We start from the raw sequence: 12,140 nt of genomic DNA, 5'->3' as shown, positions 1-12,140 counted from the left end.
CAAATCAAATGCCAGACGCGTTTACTGATTTGAAAAGGATAACTAAGTCACATATCCCTGCAGAGAATATGCCTATACGAATTGATGTCCCAGCAGGACCATCTACTAGCATAAGAACTAGTGAACCTAAAGCACGCCTGAAGCGTGGTAGGCCTTTGGGTTCTAAGGATCGAAATCTTAGAAAAAGAAAATCGACAAATGATCAAAATGATAATATGAAGGGATCTCCTGAAGAGACCCAAGATCTGATTAGTTCTGAGATTCCTGAAGAAATCAATGAACCCGAGACTCAAGTGAGTGAAGAACTTTTAATAAGTTCTACTGGTGATGGGATTAATTTAAATCGATCTGAAATAGTGGTGGATAATATTTTTGCATATAATGTTGCACTTAACATTATGCAAGATAGTAAGGATTGTGAACACCGATCTGTCGAAAAATGTCAACAAAGATCTGATTGGCCAAAATGGCAAGGGACAATTCAATCAGAATTGAACACACTTTCTAAAAGAGAGGTCTTTGGACCAGTAGTCCAAACACCTGCTGGTGTAAAATCAGTTGATCATAAATGTGTTTTTGTGCGAAAAAGGAATGACCAAAATAAAGTTGAAAGATACAAGGCTCGCCTTGTCGCACAAGGATTCTCACAACGACCTGGAGTCGATTATGAAGGAACATATTCACCAGTTATGGATGCCATAACATTTCGATATCTCATCAGTTTAGCCTTACGTGAAAGACTTGAAATACATATGATGGATGTGGTTACAGCTTGTCTGTACGGGTCACTTGATAATGATATTTACATGAAAATCCCTGAAGGATTTAAAATGCCTGAAGCATATTCGAAATCTCGGAAAATGTATTCAATCAGATTACAAAGATCTTTGTATGGTTTAAAGCAATCTGGGCGCATGTGGTATAATCTTCTTAGTGAATATTTACTGAAAGAGGGTTACATAAATGATGTTATTTGTCCATGTATTTTTATAAAGAAAATGACATCAGAATTTGTTATACTTGTTGTTTATGTTGATGATATAAATCTTGTTGGAACTCCAGAAGAGCTCCAAAAGGCAATTGAATATCTTAAGAAAGAATTTGAGATGAAAGATCTTGGAAAAACAAAACTTTGTCTTGGATTGCAAATTGAACATTTAGCAAACGGGATCTTTATGCATCAATCTACCTATACAGAAAGGGTCTTATAATGCTTTTACATGGACAAAGCGCACCCATTGAGTATATCAATGGTTGTTCGATCACTTGAAGTGAATAAGGACCCGTTCTGACCTCCAGAAGAGGATGAGGAACTCCTTGATCATGAAACACTCTATCTCAGTGCAATTGGTGCACTTATGTATCTTGTTAATGCTACAAGGCCTAACATAACATTTTTTGTTAATTTACTAGCAAGATATAGTTCTTCTCCTACTCGGAGATATTGGAATGGGATTAAGCATATTTTGCGATATTTAAAGGGAACTCTTTGATATGGGTTTGTTTTATGCTAACAAAGGTAGCGCAGATCTTGTTGGTTATGCAGATGCAGGTTATTTATCTGATCCCCATAAAGCTCGATCTCAAACCGGGTACGTGTTTACATGTGGAGGTACTGTCATATCATGGTGCTCCACAAAGCAGTCAATTGTTGCTACTTCTTCAAATCATGCTGAGATAATAGTTATTCATGAAGCAAGTAGGGAATGCGTATGGTTGAGATCAGTGATTCATTTTATTCAAGAAAAATGTGGTTTGGAGTGTGATACAAGATCCACAATTTTATACGAAGACAATGCTGCATGCATAGCCCAATTGAAGGGAGGATTTATAAAAGGTTATAGAACGAAGCACATTTTACCAAAATTACTCTACACACACGATCTTCAAAAAAATGGTGATATTGATGTGCAGCAAATCCGTTCAAGTGACAATCCGGCAGATTTATTCACTAAATCTTTACCAACTTCAACTTTTGAGAAGATGGTATACAAGATTGGAATGCGAAGACTCAAATATTTGAAACAAGGTTTTCATCAGGGGGAGTAAAATACGCGATGTACTCTTTTCCTTACTAAGGTTTTTTCCCACAGGGTTTTCCTTATAAGGTTTTTAATGAGGCAGCTAGAAATGCGTATTACTAGATATTGTGTACTCTTTTTCCTTCACTAGGATTTTTCTCACTGGATTTTCCCTAATAAGGTTTTAACGAGGCACAATATCTTTTAATGAACATCCAAGGGGGAGTGTTATAAAAATAATTATATTGTGGATGTTTATTTATTACTCCGCTATAGATAATTTTCCTGAAGAAGATTATCCATTTAGTATTCTGTTGAAATTTATCTACAAGCAGCTGATGCAGGCAGGTTGCAAGCAGCTCAATGAAATGATTTGCAGCAGCTTCTTATTAAACAGGCATGTTGCAAGCAGCTCATGCAGACAGCTTACAAGCAGCTAAATAAAAGCCTTGCAGCTGCTTCCTTAAAAGCCTCGCAGCTGCTTCCTTTATTCTATAAATAGAGGAGTTTTCAGTTCATTATGTACATAAGTTTGAAGTTTGAATAATATATCAATTTCTCTCTATACTTGTCTTTACTTTACAGTTTTTATTTTATAATTGTTCTGTTCTTTTTTAGCCATTTAGTCTTACGAAATTAATAGCAAAAAAAAAAGGGAATTCTCATTTGTTAATAGAAAAAGGGAATTAAGGGCAAGATGTGCGAGACATAATTTTGCAGGGGTGTCAAATGGACGGGTGGATTGCTTTTGGGTCAAAATGGACTAAATCAATAAATGTACCCAAAAGTTATTTTGACTAAGATGAATTGGGTCAAGATGGACTAAAATTTTGATTATAGCCCAACCCGCCCAATTTTAACCAAACTTTTAATTAATATGTGTTGTTTTCTTATGAATTGTAAAATTATTAAATAAGATTTTTTTCCTTTTATTTTGGTCATATAACCTTATAACATATCAAACAAAAAAGAATTATTTCTAAGATATTTTGGCAAAATTACTTATAGATCAATTTGGACTAAAAATCAGGTCAACTTTAAACGGGTTAGATAAGTTAGATCAAGATAGGCTAAGCTGAATAAATGAGCGTGTCAATAGCCACCCATCCTTGAACAGGTCATTTGAGCTTGAGCTAAATTTGACAGCCCTATAATTTTGGTAGTGTATTCACACACAAGTGTTATTCAACTAATGAAGATAAGATATGTATTTTTCATGTAACTTTTAATCACTTAACTAAAATTAGGTGACGTACAAACGTGACTCAAAAATTAATTTGATTTGTTTTGTTCAAACACCGAATGTGATTGTACTATTGTTTTATAACTTTGGGATTGTAATCCAAATAGCCGTCCATAATTAATATTTACTTTATCTAATCGGTATACATAGATTATATAGTAATTATACATAGTTATACATATATTGTACATGAATTATATCTATATTATATATCCGCCGGTTATTTTAAATTTAAGAAATTAGGTGAACGGCTACTTGGGTTAAATCTTCTATAACTTTCAGCCCTATGGTGATCCAGGTCCAGCCGGAGGGTAAGGCTGCTCAAGCCATTGCCTTGGGCCCCAAATTCTAGAGGGGCCCAAAAATATTATACTATATTATTATGTATTATATATCTTATGCGATAGTCCAAATTTTAATATTTGTTTATTTGGTTAAGAATGTACAAATGAGTGAGTAAAAAGCAATAAATCTCCGTCTTGTTAGTAGCATATTTATTTTCCTCTTCCGTTCTAATTTTTCCTCTTTTCTTTCACAATTGAAATTTCTCTTTCCAATTTCAAACTCTGTTTCTTTGATTTATCTACTTTCTCATATTTAATTGACTCATTGATTAGAACAGAAGCTCTTTTGTGTCTAACTGTTACAAGAATTTTGTGAAATAGACCTCTTAATACAATTTGACTTTAGGCCACCAACTTTGTTGAGCCGCTCCTGTGGTGATGGAGCTTAATTTCTGGCCACCATACTTAAGATGTAAATTAACCCCCTGTTTGGATGGTTGCTTGATTCATTATTATATTATTTTTATTGATACCATATTTGTTTTCATTGTTCTTAAAATTATAACCTTGTTGCTATATAACTATGAAAATGCTCATTTTTGTAACCACGGATTTGATGGTTTTTGCATGGTTACTTATTTCATTTACGCATTATACTTATTAAACAAACGATACAGTATATCAAAATATTGTATTTATTAGCACAGTACAATACAATACGATACTGTACATTATGAAACCATGGGTAACGACCATCCAAACAGAGGGTCAGGTCATTGGTTAAGTTGACGGACCTCGTATACTCAATGCGGAGCTAGAAACTTATGCTCTAACAAAATTAAGGATTTTGAAAGAAGAAGAAAACTTAATATTTTTGTGTTGTATTTAGTCTTCTTTGCATTAAGGTAGGTTGCCTACAGCACATTTCTTGCAGTGCGGCTCTTCCTCCGATTCTGCATTAACGCGAGATGCTTCGTGCACCGAGCTACCCTTATTTTAGACCATCAATTCCTAGGGATGTGATAAGCTGTGTATTGCTTACTTGGATTCATCTTGGAGGCTTTTAAACATTATTGATTCATTTTCTGATGATCAAAAGAGACTTTGCTTGTATGCTGCTTTATTTTTGCCATTCATAAACTATAAAGAGGAAGAGAACACAAATTTATTTTCATGTCATTCTTTTTTCTTTAGAAAATTGCATCTTTTTCTAACAGTTTAGTTTATACCTTTTCGTAACTATTCTGTTTTGTACATTTCTTGTTCGAGATCCAAAGCAAAAGGGTACTTGCTTTAATTCAATAATCTTAAAGGCCATTTTCACCTAATATCAAAAGACTCAAATAAACTTAGATACCTATAGAGTGGAAACCAGGGGAGGGGTTGACAGCAATTTCAACTGAAAACAACTCTCCCAAACTTCTCATTAGCAGTCAGAAATACATCAGCCAGAAAAGCACACAATATTATAAAGATACACACAAATGGTGATGTAAAGGAAAAAAAGAACAAGCATCTCAAACAAAATCCTTGAAAAAGAAAGGGGGAGGGTTTGAGTAGGCATGAGCAAATAGTAAATTTACAAGAAAAATAATTCTTTCTACATTTTTCTTCACAAATAAACAATAGTCCAGGGCATGGCTTTGCTATGGAGTTCCTAAGAGCAGAGGACCAGCAGTCAAAGAAAGCGCCAATCCATCATATGCCATCCGTTGTGTCGCTGAGGAACTCTACTCATCGCTGCCATTTCCTCTCTGAAAAGACACATTTTACACGTTAAGAAAAACTCCATAGAGCTCAGAATTGTGTTTGGGGGAGGGGGGTTGAAAGCCAGTTCAAGCTTCAAAGAATCTTGGTGAGCCACAATATTCATCACAAAAAAATTACAGTGAATTATCATCCATTTGAACCTTAAAGCCTGTACCAACTGTCAAGAATTTGCATGAAATTATTTTACGGATAAGAGGACCTTTAAAGGAAACTCAAAATGAATTGCCAAATCTAGGGGAGACTCAAGCATGCTTCACAATCAATAATGTTGGTGTCTATGAAAGTATTAAGGCTAAGTCATATTAAAGAATATCATATAACAAAGAAGTAGAGTAGTTAGCCGAAACCAGAAAAAACAGAATCTAAGATGAAGAATAAATGCAAGGTGATGAGCATATGTGAGAAAAGATTTGGTCTGCATAAAAAGTGCTGAAATTGCAAGTTCAAGCAGGTAGTTGATACCATTTGTTAGTTGCTCAATCACTAAGGGGTCTTCTACTCATCTACATCAATATGCCACCACATGAGCATAGTGTTAGTAGTTTTCAGAATAGTAGGATATTATTACTTGATTTCATCCTTAGGGGAAGCAGGTAGGAAATGGTTGGAGGACGGGATTAATAGGTCCAAAATCGAGAAACTGCATCAATCCATGAGACACCCTTGCCATACTACAACCCTCTCAACTCATACTGTTTTTCATGGCATTAGATAATAACAATAACTTTTTTATGACGATTAGATAAGCAATGAATTGTATGAACATCTGAAGGTGTAGGAAATACCCTGTGGAGATTGAGTTCCGTTTCCCTTTGCACCGTGCTGTGCATTAGACAAAGACCGCTGGATACGAGGTGAACCTTGCCTACCATTTGAACCAGGAAGCGAGTGTCTCTTTTTAATGAATTCATCTTTATTGTGGACATCTGGACTAGATCTCGGAGAGCTATTTGGGAGAGCTTTGGCTTTTGCAGATTCTGTTGCTTGCATGTAACTTGGGAGAGAACTGCTACTACCGCTATCTCTAGGCTCCTGCTGTTCAACTTGTCCAGCTTTTGCTGAACCGAAAGAATTCCGTCGCTTCCCATTTTTATGATCCTTAGGTAATTGTTCCGAACTAGCTGTACCTGAACCATGGATTGGTATCGAAGGAGACTTTTTGCCAGCAGATGAGGCATGACGCTTGGGATTTGATCCACTTTTTTCACTTTTGATCTTCTTAGGATTCACTGACACCTGACTAGAAGGTGTCCCTTGGGATTCAGGGACAGTTACATGGCTCCTTGGAGATGCGTCTGGTGACACTTTGTATAGCCGATCCGTCTTAGCTTCTTGTTCTATTTGAACATTAACTGATTTTTTCTCTGGCTTCTCCTCGTGTGATAGATCTGAACTGACCATAACATCTTTAAGCTCACTGTTAGCATTATCGGTAGGATCCTCTGTCCCTGTCTGAACATAGTCGGGGTGCAATAAGTCATTTATACTGTCGTCTCCAATGTGCGGATATCCGTTGCTCTTGTCATGGGCAGTTTGATCGTATGAAGGCTTTAGTTCCTGCTCAAATTCGCGAGCTCCAACTTCAGACCTATCTGGTGAGTCCAGGGTAGAAGAAATAGAAAGCTCGGTGCCACATTCAGAACCACCAACTTGAGCTCTTGTACTATGAGGAACAGAAGCTTCTGACATGGCAGTTTCCCTTGCCCCAAATGATTGATCAGTGATAGATGAAAATGTTTCTTCACTGGATTCGTCTTCAGTCTTATGATTGGACAAACTAGATATTTTGGTTGATTTAGCTGCCGAAGTGAGTTCCTCAAACTTTGTCTGAGCAGCAATAAATGCAGGATTACTTGCCTTTCTTGATCCATGTACGACCTGTTTGCTCTCCGTCTCTGGAGATTCAACAGTAAGGGAATGTGTATCCTCACTGTCAACTTCAGTCTTAGCAGGGAAAGAATTGGTCTCTGACTCGGGGAGCAGCTCGGACTCCTTATATTGAGTAGGAATAGAACAGAAATTGTCATCTCTTGAATTTGTTTCATCAACATTCTGAGGCTGAGGAGGTACTGGTATGTCGGCTTGCACCTCTAAGCTATCTGCATCATAAGTGATCAAATGTTCGTCATTTTCTGACAGAGCCGCAGATAACGATACCTCGTCATCCTGTCTGAAGTCCATTGACTCAGAATCAAGCAGAACTTTACTTTCAATAAGGTTGCTGGAGTGCTCAACACTACTTTCCTTCTCCTGCTGTTCTGCTGATAATTCTAATTGTGCTGACGGTTCATTTCCTGGTGATGAAACAGACACCCATCTCTCTAACCATTTCCAGGCTGAATCAGATTTGGAAGGATCACACTTAATATTAATACTTTTGGTCTTCGGAGTTGATTCAAGGAGCTTGCACCAAAGGATAAAATGACAAATCAGTTTGGACACGAAATGATGCACATTTAACAAAATTGTCGCAAATTTTAGATCTCATAGTGGAAAATGACTATAATATATACCTGTTGAGCAAAGCTATTGCTTAGTAGCTTCGAAATAGAAGTGTATGTGACCTCTGATTTTGTTCCTGAGCTCTCCTTTCCCTTTCCCTGAAAGGATGAAACATCAGAGATGTGATTCATCAGATAAAAAATTAGTCGAAAGGGCTTCTGCACAGAAACAACACCCAAAAGGTGGGAGAGAAGAGGGAAAAGAAAGAAATGTCTCAAATGATAGGTACAGAGTTCCTCAGAGTCAAATCTAGGATTCAAAAGCGAGCTGACCAAAAACCTTCAGATTTACGCTTGAGCAAGAAATATTACCAATATAGTATCAAGCTCTTCATCTTTTCATACTTACATTTAACTTCTCCTTGTTTCTAGAACCTTTTGCAAGGCGATTAGCATAGCGTGCTCGAACAATAGCTTGCATTCTGACAATAGCTTGGACACATCGCAGAGTTCCGACAGCATGCCTGCGAACTAAATGTCCACGTACAGCAGCTTGCAATTTAGTTATATGCTTTTGCTTCAGTTGAGCTCTTCTTGCCTGGGAGAAGAAACCATCAAATACAAAATTAACTTTATAATTTGCCAAAAGCTTTAACCATTAAATGGTCAAGACAATGGAAAGAAGAGAAGACAAAATTAATGTACCAGAAATGCTCTGACTGCAGTCTGGATAACAATAACAACATGCTCATCTGGAGTGACATCAGCTTTACCATCATTGACTCTAGATGTTACTGGCTCTGATAGTGTTGCATCCACCACGGATAAGGGTATGGGTTTCTCATCTGTTGAGACATGGGGCTTCTTGTCTAATGAGATGCGCGGCTTCTCATTTTCAGAAACCAGGGGCTTCTCGTCTTCGGAAACCAGGGGCTTCTCGTCTTTGGAAACCGGGGGCTTTTCGTCTTCGGAGACCAAGGACTTCTCATCTTTGGAGACCGGGGGATTCTCATCCTCCAAGATCTGAGGCTTCTCGGCTGTCGAGACTTGGGGCTCCTCGTCCACCAAGATCTGGGGCTTCTCGTCTGCGCAGACCTTGGGCTTCTCGGCTGTTGAGAACTGGGGTTTCTCATCTGCCCATTGGATGACAGATGCCTTCTCTGGAATGGTAGAGTTAGATTGCGTTTGCAGATTGGCATTTGCAGATTCTGGCCAGTCCTTGTTCCCAGATAGTGTTTCTGAAACTACTGTATTGCTTAATACACGATGCCTGGCTGATTTCTTGCGGAAACTCCATCCACGCTTGTCGCTTGAGCTCTTACTCTACAAAAATGTCTCAAATAATTCATCCACAAAGAATAAAGAACATGGCAAAAGTTAAATTCTGCAAAGTTATTTTGTCAGTTGTGCAAGATATATAACTGAACATCCATAATGATCTGAAATCGTCTTGCAAGTATCAGGAGTTTAGCACTTCCACATTCTGTCAATATGTCTCTTTACCAATAAAGTTTAGATAGGAAAGGGGAAGCATTGGAAGTAAATCAGAGTCCCTAATAAGACCATTCTATAGATCAATTGTGACAAGAGAGGGCGATGTGCAGATTGTGGACTAAGCATTTCTGATATCAAGTTACATACATATGTCAATGAGTCATGATGCATGTAGTAAAATGATCTGAACATCAATCAAGCTTCAAATACTAAGAAAAATTAATATGTCCAAAGGCCTCAGATAGGAAAATGAAACCATTGACAATGAGATCTTCTTTACCATGTATTCACTTTTGGAACAGATGATGCTTTTTTTTTTTTTTGGGGGGGGGGGGGGGGGGGGGGCGCTCTCTTAAAACAACAACCCCGAAAAACTCCCATGCAAAGGCCGTAGATAAGGAATGAAATCATACACAAGGTTGTCGTCTTAATCATGTTTCATCACATCTATGTCAGTGAATTAGTACTTGATTTGTTTTTTCCCTACTTAAGCACATCCACCAACCGGGGGGGAGTAGATAATGCGAAAGTCTCATAGCTGGAATTGTCAGCTCAACTTATATTTCTGAATCCACAGCAGCAAGGCCATAATAATGTAAAGAAGGAAGACAAGCATATATTGGGCGAAAAAAGAAATATGGAAATTTTATGTGAACACTAGTGAGTTCAATCCATTTCCATTTAGAGATACATTGAATTATATATCAGCCAATCTCATTTAACCTTGATGTGTTGTGAACACATCTAACAACTCCCAACTAAGCTACAAATTCAAATCCAAACCTAATCAGTCTACATTTAACAATCCAGCACTCATAATTGAGATCCAATGACAAATTTTAAAACTTTTCTACACACATCCCTCCTTTATTCAAGAAAAACAATTAGCTCTACTCATGGATCAAAATAAAGGGACAAATCCCATCATCTTAAAACTTAACAAATTTGCAGAAAAACAAAAAAGAAGAGGATTTTGATCCAACATTCATTTGAAAACCATTTTCTGACCCAAAAAAAATCATTTTTTAAGCTACATTATCAGTGGGGAAAAAAACAGGAAATAACAATTTTGTAGAAAAACAAGAATCAGACTTCACAGTTTGAGGGGTTGATCCAAGATTCATTAGAAACCATTTTCACACAAAGAAGATCCAATTTTTAACATACATTATTAATTAGGCAATACAAAAATCAGTAAAATAACAACTCAATATTTGATCTAAGAAAAAGGGGTTGTAGATTTATACCTCAGAAGGAGTTTCAAGTTCATCATGTTCGACTGAATCACTGCCACAAGCAATAATCTTGAAACAAGAAGAAGCTGTTGATTTTCCCATATTTTTTTCTTCTTTTTTTCCCTCTCAGTCACTGATTGACCTGACCAGTCTTCTCTAGCCTTTTTTTGGTCCAGTGTTGTTAGTAGTAGATATTCTATAGCTGTTGGAAATTGTACCTGATGAGCTGATAATAATACTAAAAAAGTAAAAAAATAAGAAATGATAAAAACTTTTTTAAGACCACGGACCTCAACACTCTCCTAAAATCTAGCTGACTTTGGTATTTTGAGGTCCGTGGTTTTCATTTTCCTTTTTTTACAGACCCCAGTAGTTGTCTTTATAAAAGATAAAGAAATGAATATATTTCCGTTGAGACTTGAAGACAAGAATTATCCTATTTAAAAAAATCCAAATTCAGATCTGTTGTTGTTTTGTCCCACTCTTGTTTTTACGCTCAATCCAACTTTCATATTTACAACACATCTAATAAGTTGAAAATGATATTTTCTTTATTGGATAAAAACGTTTAAATTTAACTTAATACAGCTATACAAGTACTCGAGTAGTATTAAATAATTATAGAATATAGTGTTATAAATATATTATATTATGGATGTTCATTTAGTACTCCGTTAGAAAGAAGCTTCTTGAAGAAGCTTATTCATATGATACTCCGCCGTAAATATATTTACTATTTAGTACTTTATTGGAAATAAGCCTCCTGAAAAAGTTTATCCTTTCGGTACTCCGTTATGGATAAATATTACCACCGGTAGAAGATTATCTATATCTGATACAATAGCAGCTTGTACTAGCAGCTTGCAATAGCAGTTTACACAGCAGCTTGCAGTAGTAGTTTACACAGCAGCTTGCAGTAGCAGCTTACACAGCAACTTCCTTTCTTCTATAAATAGAGGAGTTTTCAGTTCATTATGTACATCAGTTTGAAGTTGAATAATATATCAGTTTCTCTCTATACTTGCCTTTACTTTACAGTCTTTATTTCATAACACGTTATCAGCACGAGACTCTGCCATCTCGAGCAAATACTTTGAAAGTATCAGAGGTACGAACTTTTTTTTTCTAAATAATGTCAAATCTTTCTAAACTTGAGTTTGTAGCTCTGGATATATCGGGCAAAAGCTACATGTCTTGGGTCCTTGATGCTGAAATTCATCTTGATGCGATGGGTGTGGCAGACACCATCATGGACAAAAATCAAGTATCAAACCTCCAGTCATACTGTGGAATAATTTGAAAGATAGATATGACCACCTGAATATAGTCGTTCTTCCACAGGCACGCTATGATTAGATTCATCTAAGGCTACAAGATTTTAAATCTATCAGTGAGTATAATTCTGCTACGTTCAGAATTATTTCCCAATTGAAATTATGTGGTGATAATATTACTGATCATGATATGTTGGAGAAAACTTTCACCACTTTTCATGCCTCGAATATACTCATATAACAGCAATATCGAGAGATGGGATTCAAAAAGTATTCTGAACTTATCTCACATCTTCTTGTAGTCGAGCAACATAATGGGCTATTAATGAAAAATCATGAAAGTCGGCCTATTGGTTCGTGTCCATTCCCTGAACTGAA

The 12,140-nt window shown here is 36.6% G+C and overlaps 1 protein-coding gene across 1 annotated transcript; it reads right to left on the bottom strand.

Moving 5' to 3' along the window:
- Window positions 1-4,941: 4,941 nt before the first annotated feature.
- LOC104103910 (protein IQ-DOMAIN 32) lies at window positions 4,942-10,715 on the bottom strand. The gene is made up of 6 exons (XM_009611868.4): window positions 10,501-10,715; window positions 8,465-9,082; window positions 8,169-8,357; window positions 7,832-7,918; window positions 6,104-7,721; window positions 4,942-5,302 (listed from the first exon to the last, which is right to left on the bottom strand). The coding sequence occupies exons 1-6, from the start codon at window positions 10,588-10,590 to the stop codon at window positions 5,283-5,285; spliced, it is 2,622 nt and encodes an 873-aa protein (XP_009610163.1). The 5' UTR covers window positions 10,591-10,715; the 3' UTR covers window positions 4,942-5,282.
- Window positions 10,716-12,140: the final 1,425 nt, after the last annotated feature.

The sequence above is a fragment of the Nicotiana tomentosiformis genome, chromosome 4, assembly GCF_000390325.3.
Source record: "Nicotiana tomentosiformis chromosome 4, ASM39032v3, whole genome shotgun sequence".
Lineage (NCBI taxonomy): Eukaryota > Viridiplantae > Streptophyta > Magnoliopsida > Solanales > Solanaceae > Nicotiana > Nicotiana tomentosiformis.
Note: the sequence above shows the minus strand (reverse complement) of the source record. Positions and strands in the feature narration are given on the sequence as shown.